Source organism: Lichenostomus cassidix, chromosome 26 (assembly GCF_008360975.1).
Source record: "Lichenostomus cassidix isolate B80296 chromosome 26, HeHo_3.0, whole genome shotgun sequence".
Taxonomy (NCBI): domain Eukaryota; kingdom Metazoa; phylum Chordata; class Aves; order Passeriformes; family Meliphagidae; genus Lichenostomus; species Lichenostomus cassidix.
In genome coordinates this window covers 331,757-358,370 of record NC_139506.1, presented here as the reverse complement: position 1 = coordinate 358,370, position 26,614 = coordinate 331,757, and the positions used below count along the sequence as shown (strand labels likewise).

At 54.4% G+C, this 26,614-nt stretch overlaps 1 protein-coding gene across 1 annotated transcript; it reads left to right on the top strand.

Annotated features, from left to right (window-relative positions):
• The first annotated feature begins 253 nt into the window (after positions 1 to 253).
• On the top strand, positions 254 to 24,886 carry ADORA1 (adenosine A1 receptor). The gene is made up of 3 exons (XM_085083145.1): positions 254 to 699; positions 1,119 to 1,502; positions 23,892 to 24,886. The coding sequence occupies exons 2-3, from the start codon at positions 1,162 to 1,164 to the stop codon at positions 24,526 to 24,528; spliced, it is 978 nt and encodes a 325-aa protein (XP_084939271.1). The 5' UTR covers positions 254 to 699; positions 1,119 to 1,161; the 3' UTR covers positions 24,529 to 24,886.
• Positions 24,887 to 26,614: the final 1,728 nt, after the last annotated feature.

Here is a 26,614-nt window from a genome sequence, read left to right as displayed (position 1 = left end):
TAGAGGTCTCACCCCCCGCCCACCCCAGCAGTGATTTTGAGTGAGACACTGCCAGACAGAGCCCGGGTGAACACCAGAGCTTATGGGGGTCGTTTAGGTCTGACTGGGGGTCCCGACGCAGTCCTGGGGCACAGGCCCGAGCAGCACTGCCCGTGCCGGTGACGGGCCGTGTCCTCGCCCACCTCCAGCTCTGGCTCTGGCTCAGCCTCCGCCCTCCCCTGCCCGCCCCAATCCTCTGCTCACACCCGACCTCAAAAGCCGGTTTTAGAGCTAAAACCGGAGCCCGAGCCGTGTCGGCAGCGTCGGGACTGGGACTGGCTCCGCTGCTCCCCCCCACTGCCTTCTCCCCGCTCTCCTCCCGGTCCTGCCGCCTCCGCCCGGCCCCCCCTCACCCCCTCCCCCGGTTCTTCCCGGTGCCGCCGAGCCCTGAATCGGGTCAGTCGCTCTTTAAACGCTGGAAGGCGGCACCATGTGATGCTCCGGCTCCGGCGGGGAGCGGGCAGCGCCTGCGGGAGCCGAGCGGTGCCGGGCACCGGGGACCGAGCGCAGCCCCGGCGGCCGCGGCCAGCACCGTCCCCGCCGGCCGCAGCGTCCCCCTGGCCGCCCCCAGCATGAGCCCCGTCTTGCCCTCCGGGTGGATAGCGCTGGCTCTCTGGGGGTGAGGGCACCCCAAAACAAGCTCTGGGTTTGCAGGACAAGGTGAGAGGAGTCGGGGCCGGGCGCGGGCGGGCGGCTGCTGCCGGGACTCGAGGCTCGGGCGGCTGCGGGAAGCAGCTCGGGGCAGGGAGCAGGGAAACAGCGGGCGTCCCGCTACGGGTCCATCGGCTCCGAAGGGCTCCGGCAGACGGTCCTGGGGCGGCCCAAGGGGCGGGGAGGCTCCTCCACTCTCCCGGGACTGCCCGGTGTCTCCCGTTCCCTCCGCAGCGCCGGGAGCGGTCGCGCTGCGGGATGGAGCGGGGTGCTGGATGGAGGTGGACGCAGGGTGCGCCCCGGGGCGGGGGTCGGAGTCCCGGGGGACGGCACAGACGGGAGAAGGGTTTTTCCCGCCCCCCCGCACAGGCTTCATCCCGCTCGCAGCTCAGATGCCACTCTCTCACTACCTCCCTGTGCGTTTGCAGGTGACCGAGGGACCCCAGCGGGAGCAGGGGGGACCGGAGCATCATGGCACACCCCATCTCAGCCTTCCAGGCTGCCTACATCTCCATCGAAGTCCTCATTGCTTTGGTGTCCGTGCCGGGCAATATCCTGGTCATCTGGGCTGTGAAGATGAACCAGGCTCTGCGGGATGCCACTTTCTGCTTCATTGTCTCACTGGCGGTGGCCGACGTGGCCGTGGGGGCTCTGGTCATCCCCCTGGCCATCATCATCAACATCGGACCCCAGACAGAGTTTTACACCTGCCTCATGGTGGCCTGTCCCGTCCTCATCCTCACCGAGAGCTCCATCCTGGCACTCCTGGCCATCGCTGTGGATCGATACCTGCGGGTGAAGATCCCTGTCAGGTAGGAAAACACGTCGGGACCAGCTCTGCTGTGGAGGTTAAAAGGGAGTGAGGAAGCCCCAGACTCTTGGAGAAGCACTGGGAGAGAGGACTTTTCTCCGTATTGCTCTCCCAGACACATCTAGCTGCAGTAGCAACTGGGGCAGGCTGGGGCAGGGGGGCCCTGGAGCCTCCAGCAGCTTCTTTTGGAGGTTCAGGGGGTGCTGGGTGTGCAGACAGAGATCACATTGTGGCAGCTGGCTGGCAGGGAGGGACAGTCCCTCCTGGGATTCCCATGGCCAGGACAAAGAGTGTCCCCACACTTGGGAGAGCCCCGGCTGGGTGCTCCAGGGAGTAGAAAGGGGACAACAGGTTTGGCTTTCGGCTCAGGTTTTCCCTTACCATGGGGAGCCCAGGGGTGTCTTGCTCATAGACATGTGGGACACAGCTTTGGGGGTTTGAGGGACCAGAGGTGACAGCCTGCCACGTTTCATGGGGTAGCCTCACCCGTGTTATGGGGTGCCCCACAAATTACTCCTTTCTCCCCTTCTGTATCTGTTGCCATTCCAATCCCAGAGCATGTACCTCAGGGCGTAAAGGAGGGGGACACTTTATTTGAGCACTTTATTCGAGCTCTGCCGCTCCAGGAGGAGGTATTTAACCCCTTGTGCCCTGCTCCCTCCCTGCCGGGGCTGTGCTGAGCTGGGGAAGCAGCTCTGGGGTGCCATGGTGGGAACTCTGGTGGGACCAGGGACTGTGAGAAGGGCTGGAAGGGGACATGGCACCCAGCCTCAGTGCCCCGGAGCACAGACTGACTCAGCCCCTGGCTGTGAGTCCCCCTCACTCTGCAGGGACACCTTTGCCTTCCAGCTGTGGGAGCATTGCTGGAAAACAGCCCAGCTGAGCCCTTGTGTCGCCCCACTGATCCCTATGCAGTTCAGGCAGTTCGCTGGAGGGATCCCCGACCCTTCACCAGCACAAACACCCTCCAAAAGGCACCAACCCCCTTGTGGCAGTGCTGCCCAGACTCCAGCAGTTGTAGAACCCTTCCTGGGGCACGAATTGCCTTCCCATGCAGGGAGACAGGGACAGGAGGCACCTGTGTTGAGATCACCTGACTGCTCCAGAGTGCTTGGTGTTCCCAGATCTATGGGATCAGGCCAGAGATGTGTTCCTCTGGGATTTTCCCGCAGTCACCACCAGCAGAGGCTGCCTGGGGAAGGAGTATAAGACAGAGGAGGGGGCAGGATAAATCCACAATTCCTGCCCAGCCCCTCCCTGCTACATATGATTTCACAGACTGTTCCCGACTTCCTGTCTTGGTGTGATTTTCCCAATCCCTGTCTCCCAGCCTGCCGGTGTCACCAGAGCAATTCCCACCCTGTCACTACTCTCAGAGCTTTTTTGGGCCTCGCGCATCCCCTGCGCACAGGGAAGGCTCTGATGTGGGAGTTCTGCGGCTCCACAGGAGCAGCACAGCCTGTCAGGCATTTTCCTAACAAACCGATCCATTTTTAACTCCTTTGCTGCCTCTGAGAATCCGATGGGCCTTTCTGGGAAGATTCCTGCCCTGATCCCAGGAGCTTTCCCGGGAGCAATGTTAATATTATGCTGTGCACAGTTTGGGTGGGTTTTTCTCATGCAGTTTCCACCCTGAATTTTGTGATCCCATTATGTGCCTAAGCACTCGGCAGCAGGAGAGTTTCCTCTGTCTTTTCAGAGCCTACTTTAATATTGAAAAGCTTCATAGCCTCATCAACTTAATGGTTGCACTCGAGGATCTCAGAGGTCCTTCCCAACCTTGATGATCCTTTGACTTCATGAATTCCCGGCAGTTGGTACATGTGATTTTAAGGAATGTAGTGCCATATATATAGCACAGAGGACAGGAAACACCACTTAGGAATACTCCCTGAATCTGAAATGCCTCGAGTTTCTCCCAACCTGTTGCAGGATGCTAAGGACAGTGATAGCATTTTTACAGTGCTGATGGCTCTTGTGGTGTTGTTCCTGACTGTGACACCAAACCCAGCAATGGCAAATTGGGTGCTGAGAGCCTGGGACACCTGGCAGGATCTGGGGACCATGGAGGGACACATGTGGCCACTGTGCCTGGGAGAGTTCTGGGAGTATCCCCAGAGGGTCACAGGCAGCGATGGCAGCCATACCTGAGCAGAGATTTGCAGGCAGATGGGGAAGGATGTGGAGAATCTGCCTCAGGCTCATCCCTAGGGCATCCAGGACACTGAGCAGAGCCATCCCCTCTGGCACAGGCAGGGCCAGTGTGCTCACTGCAGCCTGAATTCCCAACAGAATTCCTCAGATAAGCCTGGGACAGGGTGGATGCTCACCAGTGTTACCCACACATGGCTGTGGGGATCTTGTGGGGATGACCCACATTCCAGCCCTGCTCTCTTCTCACAGGCAGGCAGCCCTGTCATTGCCAAGGCTCAGGGAGATGGAAATGTATTTAATAGAATCCCAGAATCTCAGGGTGGTTTAGGTGGGAAGAGACCTTGAAGATCACCCTGTTCCATCCCCTGCCATGGGCAGGGACACCTTCCACCATCCCAGGTTGCTCCAAGCCCCATCCAGCCTTGCCTTGGACACTTCCAGGGATGGGGCAGCCACAGCTTTTCTGTGCCTTCCTCACAGGGAAGAATGGCAGGGAATGAGGAACATGGTGCATCACAGCCTGGCTGCAGCTCCAGGCTGCCCATGGACACCCTGGCCCTGGGATGGTGAGTTTGGGGCACAACCTGCAGGTCTGTTCCCTCTTCCAGCAAACACATGGACCCATCCTCTGCCAGAGACCTGAGTCCTGGGGGGACACTGGGAGCTTGGTGGGTGTCTGCTGGCAGAAATGGCACCCTGGGACATTTGGGGTGTCTCTACATGGCAGTGGGAGATGCCAAAGCAGTATCCGATGTTCCATCGCTCCCGTGGCCATTTCCCATGGACACAGAAGTACAGAGGGAAGTGGGCCACTTGTGCAAGGTGGAAGCAGATTTTATCATATGGAGAGGTGTCTTGTTTGGCTTTGAGTTGGTACCTCCTGCTCTTCCTCCTCCACCCAGCATGGTCGAGAGACTGGGATATCTCACCAAACCCTCTCTCTCTGCTCCAGCCTGTGGGAGTGACCCCTCCTGGCTGCTGGGCCTGAGTGATGCTGCCTCCCCTCAAGGGGCCTTACTTTGACTGTGGAGGGATGCAGGAGCATCACTGAGCAGGCTGGAGCAGAGGGTCCCTCACTTCCCAGCTCCCACAGGAACAGCTGGAAATCACCTAAAATAGATTTGATGGTGGAAAAGCTCCCACTCCCCTCTCACATCCTTCCTCCCCGACTGATGGCCAGGCAGGACCCCTAGCCTGTGATGTCCCCAGCCAGGCTCAGCGGGGTCCTCCAGCCCAGCCCAAACTTCCCTCTCACAGCCATGCTTGCAGAAAATGAAATGAGTTCAAAGGGAGGGGAAGCAGCCAGCTGGGGGTGTCCGGCAGGAACTGACCCCTGAGCATCCCGGTGGAGGCAGGATGCTGGAGGAGATGGTGACGGAGGGATGTTTGGGGGAGATGGTGCCAGGGAGGATGATTGTGGGGGGGGATGGTGCTGGAGGGATGTTTGGGGGGATGCAGTTTCTTCAGTGCCAACCTCTGCTGCCTTGGAGGTGCTGTCTCTGCTCTGAGATGTGCATTGGGTTTTTTGGAAAGGGCCATGGCAAAAGGAGCTGCTGTCCTTGGAATGTGCTTAACCGCCCCTTGGCTGGGAATGCTGGATACCTGGATGTAGCCCAAGCCTATCTTGGAGTGTCCTTGGGGGTCGTCACCTTGTGACTTCACCTCAAACACTTTGAAACGTGCCAGGAAGGGAAAACCTGCGGGAATCTGCTGTTTGCTGGAGCCCTTGTGTTGGGCTCTCTCCCTCCACATCTGGGACCTCCATCCTCTGTGCCTGTGTCCCAACACTGGGGTGTCCCCCGAGCCCCACCCTTCCCACCCCGTGGTATCCCAAGGAGCATCCCACTCAGGAGAGCTGCATTTGGTGTTGCTGAAGGTTTGGAATGCACACATGAGGCTGAAGAGCCATCTAAAGTAGATCAGAAAGGTTGGAAATCTGTAAGAAATGGGGGGCAGGAGGATGGGGTGCAGCAGGGGGAGAGCCCAGGGTACAGCAGGGTCAGGAGGTGGCTCTGTGGACAGCACTGGCATTGTCCAGTGGTTCAGGAGTGGCCTGTCCAGAATGTCAGGAGATAAAATAGCTCAGGGATGGCAGGAACATCCCTCAGCTCTGGACTGCAGTGCCTGCCAGGCAGGAGGTGAGAGGGATGTGAAGGGGATGGACAGGGGTGTTAGGGTGACCTCTGAGCTCCTGGATGTACATTGAAGGGGAAGGGGGAAGCTTCCCCCCCAGACTCTCTGTTTTCCAGGCTCCTGCCTGAGCTCCAGCACTTGCTGGGATTGCAGTGCTCTTTCCCCTTCTCTCCAGCCCTGCCAAGGGCTGCAGGCATGGGGCCAGATGGGGCTGGGTCATGGGAAGCCAGGGAAGCCTCGTTGCCCTCAGCCAGCTGCGTCATGGAGCAGGGCACACGTCTGAGGTGGGTTTCCCCCATTCCAGGTGTCCCAGAGAAACTGGAAGTGTCCAAGGCGAGGCTGGCGAGGGGTTGGAGCAACCATGGATAGTGGAAAGTGTCCCTCACCAGGAGTGGAATGAGATGAGCTTTAAGGTCTTTTCCAATCCACACCATTCCATGATTCCATGATTCCTCCACCAAGCATTCACGGAGGATCTTGGCAGGAGAGCAATGGGGACCCACTGCCATGGGAGGGGCGAGGAGGGAGACATTGGCATGGTTTGGCCCAAATTCCCAGCTTCCAAAACACCTAAGGGCCTGGGGGACATCTTTCCAGCACTCTCAACACTAAGTCCCAGGAAACCTTCTTGTCCAGCCAGGCCAATGAATAAATCAAACCATGGCTCTTCCAAGGCCTGTTCTAAATTTGGAGGAATTTCAAAAGCAGCCAGGTGACTCAGACCTCTCACACCTGGGAGCTCATCTATTTTCTTTCCATCTCCATTAGTCAATGAAAAGATGCCATCCATCTGTACAGGCCCTATCTCAGGGAAAGCACATTACATTTCCAAGGAAAACACACCCATTTTCTCTAACCTGGAGGAATTTTGGGGACTGACAGGTCTTTGCAGCCACCTCTTTTTTTCTTCCCTTGCTGCCCTCCTCCAGGTATATTTTTAGCAAGCGAGAGTGATCTATGGAGAGCTTCATTCCATGGAACAGGCAGCTCTGAACCAAGGATGGAGATTAAAAGGCAGGAATTACAGCCCAGGGAGGTTTCTGCAGACTGGAGGCTGTTTCCAAGCCGCAGTTTCCAGCACACTGCACCAGCTCAGCGTGTGGGTGCCGCATCAGAGCCAGCATTTCCCACCAAGCTCTGCTCCAACCAGACCCAGCTGCACCAACAAGCTGTGCCAATCCAGCATCAGGAGCTCAATTCCAGTATCACCAAAATCCCAGAGCCCTGGAGACGGGCAGGGATTTACCAGCAGGTTATGTTGCTTTGAGAACCTGGTAAAGACCTGTAAATACCCAGGTGAACTGGTTTTCAGCCCGACTCTGATCTGCAGAGTAACTTTCAGCCAAGAACAGGCTGAGTCAGGGATCAAAGTCACGAGGGCTCTCCCCTCGGTGAGGGGATGCCTGGATTAGGCTCGTTGGGAGCTCACACAGCTGCTGCAGCGGTGCCACGAGACCTTCGCCGGCAGACGCAAAATCAGGTCACTCCCAAAAGCTCCAGATGCTGCTATGCAGCTGCAGGGAAGCGACTGGAGCTGTCAGCAGCATTTGCAGCTCCTGGAATGGCAGGGAAAAAGGCTGGGGCTTGGGGGTGTCACCTAGGGATGCAGCGAGGGGCTGAGTGTGGGATACACCATCCTCAGTAGTGTGGAGGGAAGGGGAGGAGAGGTCAGAATCCAGTGTGGGGATGCTCCAGACTCACTGATATTTGGAGTTATTCCCAAATTGTCTGAATTAAAAGGGCAAGAGGAGATGAATGGCCTCAAGAGACCCCAGATGGGCTTCCTGAACAGCAGGACTCTGTCCTCTCCCAGTCCTTGTGTATTCCATCAGGGTAAGGCATGCTCCCCGTGCTGGGTAATCACCCTGACCCCAATAGCAGTGTCACATCTGTCCCTCAGCAGAGCTTGCGTCTGCCAGGCCTGTGCTGCATGGCCATGAATGAAAACCTGTTCCTTCCTGCTGCTCTACCCTAAAATCCTGCTCTGGGAATTTTTTCATTGGGCTTTTTACCCATTCCTATTGATTTGCAGGGTAAGGCACTGACCCTTGATGATGTCTCACCAGTAAATTTGAGCAAGAGCTCAAATTCCCAGCAAGAGCATATCTGCAGTCAGGGAAACTGAGGCACCATGGCTGGCTCAGGGTGACCCCACAGGGCAGGGGTGGAGGCTGGGATAGGGAAGGTGTGGAAGCTGAGATTTGCTGGGACAGACGTGGCATCTCTGTTCCTGCACTGCAGTCCTGCCATGACTGTGCCCAGGGCTCTGGACATCTGGGCTCCTCTGGCATGCAGTTCCAGCCCTGGTGAACCCTGCAGGAGTAACTCCATGAAATTATATTACTGTGAACCCTGCAGGAGTAACTCCATGAAATTATATTACTTCTCTTTCACAGCGTCGGTTTATAGCCATTTGTGGTATTAAAAAAGCTGAAGTGTCTTTAAAAGGGCCAGGTTGGATCATCAGGAGCTGTAGGACAGGACAAGGAACAACGGATCCATACTGAAAAATGGGAAATTTAGGTTGGATATAGGGAGAAATTCTTCCCTGTGAGGGTGGGGAGGCCCTGGCACAGGCTGCCCAGAGAGGCTGTGGCTGCCCCATGCCTGGAAGTGTCCAAGACCAGGTTGGACAGGGCTTGGAGCAACCTGGGATAGTGGAAGGTGTCCCTGCCCATGGCAGGGGGTGGAATGAAATAGGCTTTAAGGTTCCTTTTCACCCAAACCATCTGGGATGCTGAGATTCTATGGCTGCCCATGAACTCATCCTGCAGTGAGCAGACACCAAACCAGGATGTGTGGATGGAACCCAGCAGGGCTCTACCACATCCAAGGCCACAGTTCAGGCCTGGTACCATAAATCCAAGCAGGTGGGACACAGCCAGCCTGTGTTCCTTCATCCCATGGCAGCACAGAGGGACCATGAAGTCCCCACTGAGCAGAAAATGAGGAGCACCCACTGCCAGAGCCACTGTGGGACAGAAGGCAGGTCCCTCACTGGAGCTGGGTGATGCTCCTGTGTCCAGGGTACAGACTATGGCTGAACTGCAGGGCCCCAGAACCACCTGGGAACACCTAGACAGTCTGTCACACTTCCAGGACATGATTTTCCCTTTTCTGGAGTGACTGGGCTCTGTCCCAGGGTGCTGCATTGGTGGAGGTGACAGTAATGCCCCTCTGGGCTGGGTGTCCAAGGGGCCTGTGCAGCTGCTGGCACCAAGACAAGGAAAACAGCCTGGAAAGGAGGCTCTGCCAAAGCAAAAGCTGCTGATTCAGCTGTCCTGGCCCCACCAGCCCAGCCTGGCCCTGCAGGCTGGGTGTTGGGGTGAGTCAGGCTCAGCTCACCATGCTCTGTGCTGAGCTGGCTCAGGGCATGCAGGAGCCCTTTGATGGGAGGCCCGAGTCTTCCCTCACCCCCGAGATGTTAGGAATGTGACTCCATCCAAGGGAGCTATTATCATCACCTGGCCCTTACAGAGACAGTTCCACCTTTGCTCCACATCAGCCAGAGCAAGTGATAGAGCAGGAATAAATGACTCACAGGGGATGCAGAGAGGCTCAGACACAACTCTGCGGTCTGGTCTGGGCATGCAGACGGGCTCAGATGCTCCTTTTAACATGGAGCCCTTCCCAGTGACTGGCTCTGGGTTCTGGGCTGCTCTCCGTGTCATTTCCCAGTCCTTGGCACAGGCATGTGGCCTCTGCCTTGCTCTCATTGGATGTGTGCCCTGTGGCCACCAACAGCCACACCACCCTCAGCTGCTCTTACACACCCAGGTCAATCACGGCAGGGTTTTTTGCCCATTCTTGTTGTCAGAATAAGCTTAACTGTATCTTAAAAGGGCCAGATTTGCTCTGACTAAGAAGGGGATTTTGGCTATGAGCTTGGGTGGGAGACACCTAAGACAAAGCCCACCAACCCCTGCTTCCAAACTTGAATCTGGAGGGACTCCTGTGATGCCAGACCCAATGAAATCTGTCTAGCACACCTCATAGCAGTTTGTACCTAACACAAGTGACTGTTGGATTTGTTGGGACTGTTGGACAATGGAGATCCTGCATCCAAATGGCTGTTCTTGAAATCAGCCTGGCAGCAGGGAATGGCTCATCCAAGGTTTCACAGCAGTGCATGTGTCCTGGGGTGGAGGCAGGGGGGAGAGAAAGGTCATGGCAACACAAAGATGGAAAAAAAGAAGAAAACCTGTGGGAGGCACGGTGGTGAAATAACCTGGGAGATGAGTTTCACTGTGACACACACTGGAGTAATTTCAGACTGTAAAGGAACTGATGGGCTGGAAGAAAAGCTCTGTCTGGAAGGACAGGGAAAAGCCCTGAAGGATCCTGCCCACAGGGGTGTGAGGGAAGCCCAGACACAACTCGGGGAGGTTGTGGTCTCTGCAGACAGCAGGACATGGAGTGTGGAGGGGACCATAGGATTGAGAGACTCCTGGGAGGGACAGGGCAGCTTGAGAGTCTCCTCCCCTTGGGGACAACAGCTCTCTCTCAGAGCCTGGGGAAGTCACAGCCAGCACAGCTGAGCTAATAGGAACAGCACTGGATTATCCTGGAGAGAAATGAATGTTTTTTCACTGTGACCCTGCCAAAGCAGCATGGATGGGCACAGGAGTTGAGAGCCAGCAGAGCCCAGTGCTGGGACTGCCAATGCGCTGGGAGGAGCATCCCAGGGGGCTGCTCCTTTTGGGACACATCTAACCCAAGGTGACCTGAACTTTCAAGGCCATGGAATGGGAAAGGTGCTGTCCCAGAGGCTGCTGGGGCTCCTGGCAGGGAGATCCTGCTCTGGCAGCGCAGCTACCCAGCTGCCAGGGCTGGCTCTAGCACGGGGTGCCCAGTGGCAAGAAAGAGCAATTGATGCTCTCCAAGGCAGCCACAAAAAGTCCCCAGATCCAGCAGGGTGTCCTGCAGAATAGCAATGAGCTGATCTCCCTGACCACCCCCATGGCACCTCTGGCCCTGCATGGAGATGCTATCCCATCCCTGGGAGTGGCTGGACAGGCAGGGCAGAGGGAAGGGGAAACATCACTGGTGATGCCACCGGTGAGAGGATGAAATAACCCTGAGGGACTGAGATCCTCCTTCCTACAGAGTCCTGTGTGCTGAGGGCTGGTGCGTGATGGGGGCAAATAGGGCAGGAAGGGCCTTGTTTGGTGATGTAGGGAAGAGCAGAGCAGGATCAGTCACTGGAAAGATTTGGGGTATCTGGGTTTGCCCTTCTCTGCAGTGTGGGACCTGACACCTCCCATCATTCCCCCATCCTGTCCTTGCCTAGGCTTTGTCCCCTGGCATTGAGCAAGGAACCACAACCAGCAGCTGTCACAGTCTTGAGTGGTTTGGTTGGGTTTCTGTCAGGTGCAAAAGTCTCTGATCACAAAAAGGAGCTGGAGGAGGACAAAGGATTCCTTCCTCAGCCCTGTTCCCGTGTGTCCCACACCAGCCTCCCTCTGTGCTTTCCCTGGTGCCAGCCCTGTGTGCAAGAGCACACAGATCCGGGGTACCAGCCATGTCCAGCAGGACTGCGGGGACACTGGGATGACATCCCCCTGTACCACCCACTGCCTGGGGCGGCAATATCACCTCTCCATCATTCCTCTCAGGAAGGCCAGGGCACAGAAAGGGACATTGCTGCCATGGCTGTTTACCCACCTCCAGACCATTTCTCTCCCTGCAGCCAGGGACGGGGATGAATTTTTTGGCCTCCTTCAAACAAGGGAAGTGCCATCTCCTGGCACCAGGGATGTTTTCTCATTCAGCTTGGTCCATCTTGGCAGATCACAGCTCTCCTCTGCAACTCAGTCTCCCCATCTGTTCACAAAGGGAGTGATGCTCCCTCTCTGACAACAGCAGGGGGCCGATGCTGAGAAATGCTGTCTCAGACATCACCAGAATTAGCACAGTCCTTTGGATTAAATTATTCCTCTTTCTTTCGTGCACTGGTAACAACACTCAGTGTCCTTCCCGTGGAATACACAAATGAAACACTCATTTCTCTCAGTGCAAAGGCTCCATTCTCCTGTGGCACTGAGTGGTCCTATCTGGGAGAGTCGAGAGCTCAGCCTGGGTTCAGATGGACCTGGCAAAGCCTGAGCAGAGCCAGAGAAGCCCCATGTGGGTGCAGCTCAGATGGGTCTATTCTCAGGGAGCTCATTCCCCACATTCAGCCCTGCTGTGACACAGGTTCTTTATGGGCTCAGGGAGGTTTGTTTGCTCAGATAGAACTCAAAGTGCTCCAATATAGCAGCGGACCTGCAATCCCAGAATCCAGAGGTGCTGCAAAGTTTCTTGGGCTGAGGATGGAGCAGTCACTTAGGCCCATTTTCTCCAGGATATCATGGAATCCCAGAATGGTTTGGGTTGGAAGGGACCCTAAAGATTATCTAATTCCACCCCCTGTGTGACCTACATGTGACTGAGGGGGTCTTGTGGGGATCCTCCATATTCCAGCCCTGCTCCCCACCCACAGGCAGCCCTCGTACTGCCAAGGCTCATGGAGAGAGAAATGCATTTCATAGAATCCCAGAATCCCAGGATGGTCTGGGTGGGAAGGGACCTTAGAGATCATCCCATTCCACCCCCTGCCATGGGCAGGGACACCTTCCACTATCCCAGGTTGCTCCAAGCACCATCCAACCTGGCCTTGGACACTTCCAGGCATGGGGCAGCCACAGCTTGTCCTGGGCAACTTGTGCCAGGGCCTCCCCACCCTCACAGGGAAGAATTTCTTCCCAATATCCCATCTATCCCTCCCCTCTGGCAGTTGGAAGCCATTCCCCCTTTGTCCTGTCCCTCCATCCCTTGTCCCAAGTCCCTCTTCAGCTCTTGGAGCTTCTTTAGGCACTGGAAGGAGCTCTTAGGTCTCCCTGGAGCCTTCTCTTCTCCAGATGAACACCCCCAGCTCTCCCAGCCTGGCTCCAGAGCAAAGGGGCTCCAGCCCTTGGAACACCTCCATGACCTCCATCCTGCCTGGTCCATGTGTCCCTCACCTCCATGGCCTGAGCCAGCCAGGCTGGCTGGGCAGCCTCGGGCGGTGTCTGTCCATTGCTCCTTGCCTAGAATTAAGACCAGAGTATTCAGGAAGATGCACAGGCTGTAATTTAGGCTGAGCTGAGGCATTTCACTGCAATATCTGGTCTTGGGTCTCAGATCTCCCCATCATCATGATTGAAATACTGAGCTGCTTTCTCCCAGAGAAAAAGAACTCTCAGCTTTCTTCCAAGGCAATAAATAATATTTTAATCTAAATGAGAAAATGGAGTGCAAATAAACTTCAGGTTTGCTTTGGATTTGCACATTTTTTAGTTTTCCTGGTGACAGATTCTCAGAGGTGAGGGAATATTTAATTGTGGTGTTAACTGGAGCCTTCAATTCCAATTTGGCACTTCATTTGACTGACTGAGATATGGATTCACTGTTCAGATTCACTCCAACATAAACAACTCAATGGCTTGACACGCATCTCCTATGATTATTACTTGTTCCATCTTTATGGTGTCTGGAGGGGGGAAATTACACAGGTTTTACTCAAGCTTTGTGGGGAGTTGTGTTTAGGCAGAAGCTGGAACTGAACTGTAACCCAAATTGGTACCTCCAAAATTATTTTCAGCAGTTGAAACTACATATAGCCTACTCATTAGCAAAAAACTTAAATTAATTCAGCTGCTTTTGCATTTGAAATTGATCTTTTAATCAGGGGAAATATGCATTGCACAGAAGGTGCTGGACTGGTTGTTTTAGGTTATTGTGTCCTCTGAGCTTTAGTAACAGTAGATCTCATCAGCACTGCTAATTCTCCTCCAGACATTAGGTGGAGAAAACAACCTCCCTCATTTTGGGAACATACAGCCAATTTTTCAGTCTTGGATGTCCTAATCTTGAACTGGGTTAAGTGCAAGAAGGGAAATATTCCCTTTACAGCAACAAATTGTGCTGTGAGGATCCTGATCCAATAACAAGTCATTGCCCAAGAAACTGAGGAGTTTGGTTGTTGACTGCAAAATCAGGAGTCAGGTTAGCAAGAGAAGTGTAAAAAACCAAGAAATTAAAAGGCAGCTGATACCAATCTCTTGTTCCGGCTGTAATTTAGAATAAGTTATTTTTTCTGAAGAGTCCTTCTGCATTGGAGAGATAAAGACCCACCTCAGCCCTGCTCCGAGGCTGGGTTGGTACCTCTTAATGGAGATTCTATCTCCAGTTTCCTGCCTCCCATTTATCTGGGGAGCAGATCTCAATGTCCTGTCGAATGCAGACACAACAAAAAAAAAAAAAAAAACCCCAAAAAACCAGGTCTCAAGACCCCCCTAATTTCCCTTCCCCTTGGGTCCCTGATCTGCTCCCGCCTTTTAATGGCTCTTGATGCTTTCGAGACTCCCATGGCTGGCAGCCTCCCTTGGGGACCAAGCTGGCCTTTGCTGCAACAGTGTGGTGGTGACAGGCAGGGAAGGGTGGTGGTGCTGGGCACTTCCTCAGCTGGCACCTCCCTCCCAGCACAGCTGCTTTCTCCAAGCCTCTGCATTTTGCGGATGGACTCTGAGCCACAGAAGATGTGGGAGCCCAGTCACACTAGGCACTTTATATCTGCTGTCCCATTTCCATTTCTCAGAGCCACATTTGTCACATTTGGCATTTTAAGTGGCTTTTAGAGCTTTCTTTCTTTCTTTGTCCTCCGCTCTTCCCCCTCCCTTCTAAATCTTGAGGGTTGAGTTTCAGAGTCCTCGTTTCAAAGAGGTTCTTTTGCATAAAGAACCAAAATATGCAATACATAGAAAAAGTCAAGTGCTATACAAGCAGTAATTGAAAAAACACTGCTTTTATCCAAGCCAAGCCCTGGATTTGCACTGAAGATAGGCAAAAACTACTTTTTATCCCTTCTCCTTTGTACTCCAGGAGTACCTCACCCTCGCTTCTCCAATCACATGGTGCTGAGCTGGGTCTGGACAATCAGCTCCTGCCTAATTGCCATGGCAGGGGCAGGGCTGGTGTGTGACACCCCTGGAGGTGGCTAAATCCACAGGGCGATGGCCCAGCATCATGAGGGAAGATGACCTGAGACTCCTGGCCAAGGACACTGATGTCCCAGCACAGCACTGAGTGAGAAACACCTCCAGAACTGTCATAGAATTGTGGAATGATTTGGGTGGGAAGGGACCTTAAAGTTCATCCTGTACCACCCCTGCCATGAGCAGGGACACATTCTGTAGACCAGGCTGCTCCAAGCCCTGTCCAGCCTGGCCAGATAGGGATGCACGTGGTGTTTGACTGGCTCCTCCTGAAATGGTCTTCTGCAGGAGGTGAGGTTGCTCCCCCAGCACAGTGGGCTCATTCCTGTGATGGGGTTGTTTGGGAGCCACCCTCAGGCTCAGACCCCTCTCCAAGGAGATGCTCACACAGCAAATTCCTATTTTTGACAACAAAACTCTTTAGACACTAAAAATTTCCAAGAAATTTATTGCACAAGGGCAGCACTGCAGACAAGTCCATGGTGCTCATCACACTGTCCTGCAGCTTTCACAACCTCACCACCACCTCTTGGGGATCAGGCTGTCCTTCTCTGCATGTCCTAATTCCCAAAGTCCTGGGGCTAGAAAAGAATCTCAGCTTCTGCTTCTTTTCTCTTTTAAAGCAACATTTCTCACACTTTTCCTGGCTCAAAATGTTGCTGCCTGAAAGCAGCAGCCAAAAGACGAGAACATCACATTTTTTCAAAGAACATCACCACTTCTGAGATTCTGCAGCTTGTTTCCTGATTTTGCAGCCATTGCCAATAGTGTTAAATCATTTCCCTCCTACTCACCTCAGGGTTTCTGGAGGACAAAGCCAGAGGTTCAGGAAAATCCAGGGGTTCTGGAGGGCCCTGACCACACACGGTGGAGCTGGGAGGGAAACCTGGAGCTGCCTGGCTGCAAACCTATGGCTCAGTGGGACTTGTGCCCAATTGACCAAGGACATAGGGTGCATCCTTACACTGTCACACGGCAGCAGGAGGGTGACACATCCAGAGCAGGGCCACCCACTCAGCTCCTTTGGACAGACTCCGTGCTGCCCACTGCATCAGGGGGTCTCACGGCTCCCTTTGAGGCATGAAGGGTCTGTCTGGGATTGGAAGGCAGCACTCACTGATAGACACAAATTGTCATTTCCCTCAGGCATTAGATGCCCAGACATCCCCAGCTCCCTGCTTACCCATCCCCCCACTCCACACACACATTTTGGACGAGGGGATGAGCACAGGGTGATCCTTGCTGAGAATCTGCTTGTGCAGTGACAGAGTCCACATCAGGATGCAGCCTCAAGCTGAAAACCGAGCTCAGTTTGGAAACAGAATTAGTTTTCTGAGCAGAAAGGATTGATACTGACTGTTGAGGTGAGGGATGCTGCTGGAGGATGTGAAGAAAATTGCCTTTCTTTGAGCAGAGCAGGCAACTTGCACTCCTTCACCTTCCTTGGACAGCAGCTGTGTCTCCTCCCCACCAGGGCAGATCATTCACTGTGAGGCCCCTGTGCTTTCCATCTTTCCTCCCTGTGATTTCCAGCCCTCGCCTGCTCCTTCCCCTGCAGCACCTGGTCACGGTGGGAGCTGCTGGGATGCTGCAGGTGAGCTGTTGGTGGCAGGGTGTGGTGGAGGCACTGTGGTTACTCACCCCCCCACATCAGAGGTGAAGGCTGTTGGGCAAGTGATCTGAAAGATGCTGTGCAGTTACTGGAAGCCTGTGGTTTGTTCCCAAAGCTGTGATTCATTGCCAGAGCTGCAGGAGTCCAGTGGCACAGACACCCAGAGAGAGGCAGGGATCCAGCTCCAGTGAGGCCAGGAGCAGCCACAGGAGGGGTGTGGGGAGCTCAGCCAGCCTGGTGGGATGTTGTGGCTGCTCCCAGGGACCAGAGGTGTGGTAGGAAAGTCTCCTTGGCTCTGTGGGCAAAGACTTAACTCCATCCTGTCACTGGAAGCTGAAATGTAGCAGGTTTAGCTCAGAACCAGGGGGGCACTGTGGGGGTGTGTGGGTATTGGGGAGCAAGGAAACCTCCTGAGTCTCTGGGCGATGCCCACATGGGAGGTGGCGAGCTCAGGGTGGGCTGATCTCTGGTGTGGGCTGTGACTTGAGGTTTGGTCCCGCTGGGACTGGTGGCATCAGGAGAGTGGCAGAGTTGGGGGGATGTGTCTGGGTTCTGGATCGATCCAGGCTCTGCTGGAGCTGGGGGAGTCACCTCCTCCCACACCTGTAAACACCCTCTGGATGGACATCCCTGATGGATCCCCATTTTTGTACTGCCAGTCTGGGCTGAAGATACCCTGGCACGGTCTGGCTGCCTTGTGGAGGCATCATTCCCACTTCCAGTCATTTTAGCCCATAAAGCTCCTTTCTACCTTATTTCCACTATGTCTTGTGTGGATGTTTGTGTCCCTGGGGCTGCTTTTGGATATGCCCACATTCCTCTGCAGTCTTCAGGGACCTCAGGATGCCTCCAAGGTCCTGGGAGATGTGTCAGGGCAGCTGAACCCACACCAAGGCTGAACCCACACCAAGGCAGCAGCATTTCTCCAGGACCCCAAAAGGGGTCCAGGACATCTGCAAATGCTCTAGGTCCCTCCACAACCTTCTCTGACAAAGCACAAACCCTCCTTTTTGTGTTATTCTCTTGCCATTTGCTGGAGCTGTGACCAGCTCCAGCTTCTCCCACCACCGAATGAAGTCCTCACCAAAGCCCTGGGGATGCTGTGTTTTGGTGTGTGGGGACCAGTCAATTTTGGCAGCATGAATTTGTTCTCTTCAACCTCATAATCACCCTTGCCCACATCCATTAGAGAATTACTGGCTATTAGAAGTGATTACAAACATGCAGAGCTCTTGCCAGACATTTCACCCAGCCAGGAGCTGTTTTTGCTTTGCAGGCACTCGCTGCAGAATGATTCCCATACAGAGTCACCATGTTGGGATGGTAAAACCAAACCCTGGACACAAATGGACCAGGATGGACAGCTGTGGGATGTACACATCTATCCTCGCCCATGCTGTCAGGGTCTCTCCTGGTGGCTTTGGGGGAGGTTTGCATCAAGAAGCCTCCTGGTGTGGAACAATCTCCTTGTGCTGCAGTGGAGAGACCTAAACTGTTTTGGGAGCAGAGATCCTCAAAGAAGAGGTTGCTCCTGCTCAGCTCCTCTCTGGGGAGCCAGGAGAGGCTGCAGCTCCAGGTCACCCTGTGTGGGCCAAGCTGCCAGATCAGGGAGGTGCCAGCTGCTCTCAGAGCTGGGCCAAGCAGGAAAGACACCATATGGTGAGAAAATCCGTTCCTGTCTCTCAGTGGGGTGGTCCCACCCCTGCTTGGATGCTCTGCAGGGCAGTGACAGCCAAGAGTGCTCCAGTGATAGCCATGACCTCTGGAATTACAGCTCAGGGCACACAGGGACACTCACAGAGGTGTGGGTGGGAGGAGCCACCTGTGGGGAACATACATCCCTGGAGCCATTCTCAGCTTTGGACCTCCTGTGCCTCCTCTCTTTGCAGCACATGGCCTGGGAAGCAGCAGGCAGCCACGGCCCACTGGGCTGTCCCGGTGCCACCTCCAGACTGGAGCAGCTGGTGGTGATGGGAGCAGGGCAGCCCTGACCTGGGCTCAGTGGTTGCCAGAGAGGCTCCAGCTGGAGATTTGGGATGCAGCCTCACCCATGTGTGTGGTGGATAAAAGGCGCCTGCTCCCATTGGTGCCTCTCCTGCCCTGGGAACCCTCCAAAAGTGAGACCTATAGAAAAGCCACCATTGCCCCCATTCAACTGTCCCTCACCCTGAGCAGACAGACATGTGTGAGGTACCAGAAAGAGATTTTCTTCCTCAGCTCCTTTACAATCAGGTCCCCAAGGCAGAGCCTGAGGCCAGGATTCAGTGTCACAGCCACCTGGCCTGTCCCCTCCCACCATGTTTCTATTACCACTTGTCCCAGGTTCTCAGGGTTCTCCCACAGCTCAAATCTCTCGCAGACCAATGAGCCAGAGGTGCTGGGAGGGGACACACACAGGGTCCTCCAAGTCCCTTTGGAGCACTGCAAGTGGCTCTGTGGTAGGATGCAGGTGTCAGGCTGGAAATACTGTGCTGATGGAGACTGCTAGGCCAATTTGTTGCAGGACAGGGCCTCCAGCACCAGCCAACACCAGTGTCCCTGCTGGATGTGCTCTTCTGGCTCAGCTGAAAGACCAGACCAGTTTTTTGTGCCTTTACTTGCCAGCTGGCTTTTGACAAGAAGCCATTCTGGGGTTTGGGGATCAGGACAATCCCCCATGGATCCCAGGGGGTGCTGATAGGACCAGTCCCTACATTCCAAGCACTTGTAGGAACAAGCTGTCATGTCCATCTTAATACCAGCTTTGACCAATGTTGGTTGACCTCTGTCCCTCCCAAGGCCACCATTCACATGGTGACACACCCACCAGTGGCCACAAACCCACATTTGTTACCATTCTGTGATTCTATGAAGAAGGAACCAACCTTTCACTTCCAGGATCAGAGAAGACAAAGGCTGTATGATCAAGGTTCCTTCTGCAGCACTTCCCCCCTTGTGTGAGTACCCAGGGGCCTCCTTGTCCCAGCCCTGAGCTGTGGCTGCCTTTGCCCTTGCAGAACCCAGACACCACTTTGCATTTCTAAGGTTCTCATTTCTGAGCACCTTTGAATGCCAACAATCTGAGTTTTCCCACCTAGCAACCTCCAGGACACTGAAAGATCTGAAGGAAGATACAGCCAGGAGAAAGGATCAGGAATCCAAATCCTCTGTGATCAAAGCACTTTTGTCTAGAGAGTTTCAATTAGATCAGGACATGGTCTGTCTGCTTTTTCTTGCTGTGTTCATCTTGCAGATGAGCTTTATGTCAGCATGGCCTCCTTTCCTCCTGCCACGTTGGCTCCAGCTTCTTTTCATTAGCGATGGTCTGTCTTCATTAGTGAATTAATTCCCCAGGAATTGCACTGCAATAAACTCTCCAGAGCAAAGACCATCAAAGCCACAACTTGGCACTGGCTGGACAACAGCAAGTATTTTGTGGACAGAAAAACTAATCACAGAACTGCTAAAAACCTCCACATTTTATTCAAACCAGGCCTAGAGCCTTTGAAGCTTTTTCAAGGAAAACAAATGATGTTTGGTGGGTTTGGTTTGGTTTGACCTGTGGATCGGGATCTTGGAAATGAGCCCTCATGTCTCTCAGGGAACAGACCCCAGGGCAGAGGTGAAATCCATGAAAATAATGAATGCTCCATTCTCCACGTGCTTTCAGACATGCCCTAACATCTGAAATGGTCACAGGGGCTTTGCCTACCCAGAGCCAGACACCTCCAGGGCAGGGCCTGGGCTGAGCTGGGCTCCCTGGGCTGCAGCAGAGAGAGATATGGAGGTCTGGACACATCAAGATGTGGTAGAAGATGTTGCATTTAATCTGGGAATGAGGACCAAAGGGAAAGGAGGGCAGATAGTGTCTTCAGAGTGATGGCCAGGGTGTCATTACAAAAGTCTGGAGTGTCAGGACAAGGGGGAATGGCTTCCCACTGACAGTGCAGGGTTAAATGGAATACTGGGGAGGAATTGTTCCCTACGAGGGTGGGGAGGCCCTGGCACAGGGTGCCAAGAGAAGCTGTGGCTGCCGCATCCCTGAAAGTATTCAAGGAAAGGTTGGATGGGACTTGGAGTAGCCTGGGGTAGTGGAAGGTGTCCTTGCCCATGGCAGGGAGATGTGAACCTGTGGAACTAGAATGGAAGGAGATGGGATTTAAGTCTCTTCCCTCCCAAACCATTGTAGGATCCTGTGAACTCTGAGAAAAGGGGCGTCAGTGTCTGCTCCGTCCTCATCCTCCTGGAGGCAGCATCTTTCCCTGGAGAGCTGCTCCCTGTCTCCCTGTCAGCTCTGCGCAGCCCCTGGGGACAATTTGTCAGCCTCCACCCATCACCTCTTCCCTTTCCCTGGGAGGCAAACAGCTCTAGCAATAATTGCCATTTTGCCTCTTGGCATTATCTTCCAAACCCTCAAAACCAATTTTGCTCCACACCACAGTTCCTGCCCATCCCATCTCATGATGAAGGTGGATGGTTGCTGGTCCTTTCTCCTGGTCTTGAGTTGATGCCTATCTCTGTGGGGAAGGGACAGTGCAAAAAACACCAGTGAGGGAGGGCAGGGGGAACATCTACCAATTATGGTCAGGCTCAAACTCCCACAGGCAGAGGAAACAAACCCAAAGTGGATGAAGATGGGGCTGACAATTACCATGGATGTTTTAGTCATAGCTGTTAATAAAAATAATAGCAGTAATAAAATTGCAATGATGATGGTAATTGCTTCAGTGCTGATGAGAATAATGATTATTATTAACTGTGAACCATTATCAGCATTTTCTAGTGCTTTTGCCTCCCAGACCATCCCAAACTCTAGCCTTATCATTTTAATGAAAATGAGGCAAATGAAAAAAGCTTTTTCTTTATGGCATAACCAAGGACGACCATTGGGAACAGCAAAGTCTGTCCCTGTCCCTCTGCTAACTTTCCCCCCGCCATGTGGAAGGGGTTGAGAATTAGGTGGGGTCTTGCATTTCTACCCTTTCCAGAGTCACAGAATCACTGAGGTTGGAAAAACCTCTCAGACCATCAAGTCCAGCCTGTGACCGATCCCCACCTTCTCACCCAGACCAGAACACTGAGTACCACATCCAGGCATTCCTTGGGCACCTCCAAAGAAAATTGTAAAAGGAATTGGTTGGACTTGTGGCCTTTGGAGCAGCTGAGCCGCATGAGAGCTCCATAGTCAAACCCAGTGGATGGATGGACCTGGTGGGATGGACAGAGGAGGAACTTGGAGCAATTTTACAGCTTTTGTCATCCTCCATGTGGGGCTGATGGAGACAGTGGATGGGGTCCGCAGGGAGCACATTTCCTGCAGCTGCCTCTGCCCTTGGTTTGTTGCTTGAAGGAGCAAAGGAAACAAAATTCCCAGCTCCAAATGTTGCTCTTTTCTATAGGCTTTTTGGCTCTGCCATGTTTCCTGTGACCATGGCACACACATGGCAGAGGATGATGGCCAGGTTTGCTCTGGCTGCTTCTGAAGGGCCACCCTTGAACCTCGTGGGGCAAAGTGAAGGGAGGAGTGGGGAGAGCAGGTCCTGCTCCCAAACTGTGTCAGGCCAGGCACTGCTGCAAGGAATAAAGATGTGCGCGGTGAGGGGGGATGGACATGGACCATGGCAGAGAGATGGGTGTACAGGAAGGAGGGAGGGACCCTGTGTGTGGGTGGTGGCTGCAAGACCTGGGACCATGTTTGGGGACTGTGGTGACACTGCTGCTGCTCAGCAGCTTTGTCTGTTGGGCAATGGCTCCCTCACAGCTCTGCAGGACAGGAAGCACCTGGGGTGAGAGCTTGTCCAGCAAAATCAGTAGAAGGCCCTGGAGCCCCCAGGAATGGGAAATAGGAATAGGGAAACAATTTGCAGGGTTTGCAAAGAAGGAAGGAGCTGGGGCAGGGGGATGGTGCTTGTATTTTTGGTGTCACCCCCCCCAAGCGGCTCAAGCCTGGGGAGGTGGCAGTGGAGTGTCACAGCTGGAGGGCACACCAGCCCTCCCCTAGGACCTGCTATCAGTGACATGGGATGCAAGGGTCAGCACACAGTCCCATGGGAGCCTCTGGCCTCCCTCTGCCACCCCCTGCTCCCATGGACCCCCCTCCCTGTTCCCTTCACTTGACCCCCAGTGCTGGTTCTCTCCCACCACCCCTCTCCTCCCCATGCCCCAGCTCTCCCTGCCCTGAGCCTTTCTCAGGGTCTCCTGCCCTCTCTCCTCCCCATAAGAAATAAATCACCTTCCAAATCCAGCCTTGGCTTTCAGAGGAAACAGCTGCCCACATTATCACCTCCTTCCCACAGGACCTGGCTGCCACCAGGATGTTGTGAAGCTTTTCCCAGAGCACAGGAGGTTCATTCAGGGAAGCTGCCAGGGACCAGTGCCTCTGGACCCTCTGGACTCCTGAAGACTGATGTCCCCTCCTCCCGCCTGTGCCCATCCGTGTTCTCACCTTGATGCCTTGCCCATGAGAGGGGTCTTGAGAAGGGAGACTGGGTTTGTTTCCTTGGCTGTATAAAAGAGGCCCCAAATGCCCAATTTCCATCACAGGTAAAGGCTGCAGACCTGCAGCAGGGAGCTCTGAGCAGCAGCATGGGGAATCCAGGTTTGCCAGCCACCTCCACCTGGTCCCCATGGCTGAGTTAACACCAGCAGCACTGAGACCCAGCAAACAGTCAGGGAAACATTCTTTATTCAGTCCCCTTTGGTGGAAAGCAATAACTCTTAGGCTGAGAATCTTCTCAGCCTCCAAGGAAAAGCTTTTTGGAGGGCCAGGGGGGAAAATCAATCCAGCACACTGCACTTCCCGCTTGGTGAGCTCTGGAGAGATGAGCCCATCCCCAGTGGCTCCCCAGGGGCATCCGGGAGGCAGCAGAGCCCAGCCAAAGCACAGCTCTCCTCCTCCTCCTGCCCTTGGCATCAGCCCATCAGGAAAGAGGGTTTTGTCAATCTGAGTGCATTAGGAGATGAAACAAGCTGTGCCTAGGAGCTTCCCCAGGGGTCCATTAGCACCCGCAGATCCTTCCTCCATCCCAGCACATCCCAGGGGATGCTTTTGCTGGCGATTTTCTCCCCAGGCACAGGGGAATTGTCTGGGACAGGGAGCTGGCAGGGCTGGTGTGTGGCGGGAGAAGAGGATGACCTGCTGCTCTGAGTGCAGGTGCTCAGGTGGGAACGGGGCTCCAGTGCGCATGAACCTCCCCCCACAAGACATGAAGTCAGGACACTCAGGCACATTCCAGGTGCTAATGCATTCCCCCAGTGCATCAACCCCCAGAGCTCCCGGATCGTGTCTGGAGTCTCTGCCATCCCAGGACACAGGCAGGGAAACCAACCCATTAACACAGTTATCAGAACAGGCTGTTACCCACTGCTGGGGGAGGGAGGGATGTGCATCCTCCTGTCCCAGCACAGGCATTGCCACTCCATCAGGAGCTACACAACCCCCAGCCAGAGCATCCCACCCATGTCTGATGCCTTCCTGTGGCTGTTGTGTCTCCCACAGATATAAGAGCGTGGTGACACCGCGGCGGGCAGCTGTGGCCATCGCCTGCTGTTGGATTGTCTCCTTTCTGGTGGGACTCACTCCCATGTTTGGCTGGAACAACCTCCAGAAGATGCAGAGGACTCGGGAACTAAACGGCAGCCACACGGAGTTTGTCATTACGTGCCAGTTTGAGACGGTCATCAGCATGGAGTACATGGTGTACTTCAACTTCTTCGTCTGGGTTCTGCCTCCCCTGCTGCTGATGCTGCTTATATACCTGGAGGTCTTCAACCTCATCCGCAAGCAGCTCAACAAGAAGGTGTCCTCCAGCTCCAACGACCCCCAGAAGTACTACGGGAAGGAGCTGAAGATCGCCAAGTCCTTGGCACTGGTCCTCTTCCTGTTTGCACTCAGCTGGCTGCCCCTGCACGTCCTCAACTGCATCACCCTGTTCTGCCCATCCTGCCAGACCCCGCACATCCTCACCTACATCGCCATCTTCCTCACCCATGGCAACTCGGCCATGAACCCCATCGTCTATGCCTTCCGCATCAAGAAGTTCCGGACAGCCTTCTTGCAGATCTGGAACCAATACTTCTGCTGCAAAACCAACAAAAATGCCACCAGCACCACCACGGCTGAGACGGGCAACTAGGAACTGGGAGAGGTCAACTAGGAACTGGCAGAGGGCAGAGAGGGGGGCCTGTGCCCACCTGGTCCCCACCCGGATGCTTCTCCTGCTGTCCCAGGAAGGGGTAGCGAGGACCCGAGGGGTTCTGAGTTCAGCAGCCCTGTGCAGTCCCCAGAACTGCCTTGGAGGGGTTATTTATTCACAAGCATTGTACTGTTTGGATATTGTAGCCTGCACTGTTCCCTTCTGGTCTGGGGCTTTTTTTTTTCCTGTTTGTTTTTGGTTTTCATTTTTTTTAAGGGTTGCCAAGTATTTAAGGAGAAATTGTACAGACAAACGTGCAGTTTATCTTCATGCAAATAAAGTCCAGTGATGCAAACCACCTAGGAGGTGCCCTGCCATCGATGGAGACCCCCGGCTCCATGGTGTTGGTGGTGCTGGGACACCTCGTTTCTGTGGAACCACGGGGGTACCTTGGCCCTAGGACAAAGGGCTGCCCTGGGGGAGTGAAGCTGCTGAGATCCAGGAGAGCTCAGGGCAGTGGGATTTCTGCAGAAGTGAAGCTTGAAAGCTCTTTCTTTCCCCTCTGTAACCAGGGAGAGGTGAGCTGGGCTGAGACATGGGAAGAGATAGGAAAAGCTTTCCCATGGCATTCCCAGCACCCACAGGATGGTGAACGCACAACCCTGCAGAGCAGAGGGTCAGTATGTAGCTCCCAACACTACCAGAGAGGTAGGCAGAGGTGGGTATTGGTAAACAGAGATGGGCAGAGGTAGGCAGAGGTGAGTAGAGGTGAAACCCTAAAGCATAACCCCAGAGAACTCTGCAGAAATATCTTTTGCTGCCCCAGTGGCTCCCCATGGGTCCCAGCAGCTCTCACCACCCCTGTGAGCTACCCAGGGAGTGTGTCTTCTCCATGTGTCTTCTCTATCCCTTTACTCTGGTTTTGAGTAATTTTCCCTATTTTCCCGTGGCTGTTTTCTGTGGAAAGCGGTAGCAAATCTCCCAGGCTGTTCATCTCACACTTCCCATATTGCTCCCTCCCACCCTCCCTGTGCAGCCGAACTCTTTTGACCCAAATGTTGTGGGTTAATGCAGCCACCTCCATGGTCCAGGGGAGGTGGTTCCACCTGGGCCTCTGTGAGGGCAAGTAGAGGACAGCTACAGGCCACTGTGTGGATGCTGATGCTGCCACAGGGCACTTTGCCACCCCTCAGGTTCAGCTGTGGGTAAATTTGAGGAGGGTGCAGCTGGAGATGGAGCATCCCTTATCCTGTCCCTCTGGATGCAGGAAGTGCGAGTCCCTGCTCTGCACCAGGATCTCCTCCAGGGCTGAAGTGGTGGTGGGAAGAGTTAATTTGAGTCGATCGGGATTCTTTTCTTATCAGTATCTCTTGTTCACCAGGAAACACAGGTCCTATGACCCTGCCCCTACCCCAACAGGGTCATGCCCCTTGGAGGGGACGTCAGCAATGGGCAAAGGGACTGCAGCAAGTTCCCACAGGGCTTGGGGGTGCACAGAGGAAAAGAACTTTGGATGGATGAGATTTATGGGTGATTTTTAGCAATGCTGGGAGTGTGTAGCACAGGCAGTGGAGCAGCCTGGTATCCCTTCTTCCACTGCTGCAGCTAGCTCTGTTTAGCCTGGAGGTACAAGGAGGGCTGAAAGAAAGAAAGGAGAGGCTCAGCCTCCCACATTTTCCAGGGGCCTCAGTGTATCATATCCAAGCTCCTGGCTTAGACCATACTGCAGAAAAAGGGAGTGGAACAGAGGCAAGGACAGGAGAAAATCCTTCCCTTAGTCCTCATCATAGTGAAGGTGTTCTCCCAACCTTCCCATGGTGTGGAAGGTGCTGTGCCAGTGCTGATCCCCTGGGAACAGCAATATCCCCTGGGCTTCAGCCCACACCCCCTCCCAGGCATCACCAGGTGCCCTGGGGCCAGGGCTGAAACTCTCACATGAGGGTGAGGCTTTGGTTCATCCCAAATCTGCCCTCTGCCCAGAGCAGTGACTCCTGAGCCCCCACGTTGCCACGTGCCATGCCGTGCCCGGCTCTGGCCAGGGCCAGCATCTCCTGGAAAGGGCAGAGGGAAGTGCCTCAGGTCTCCT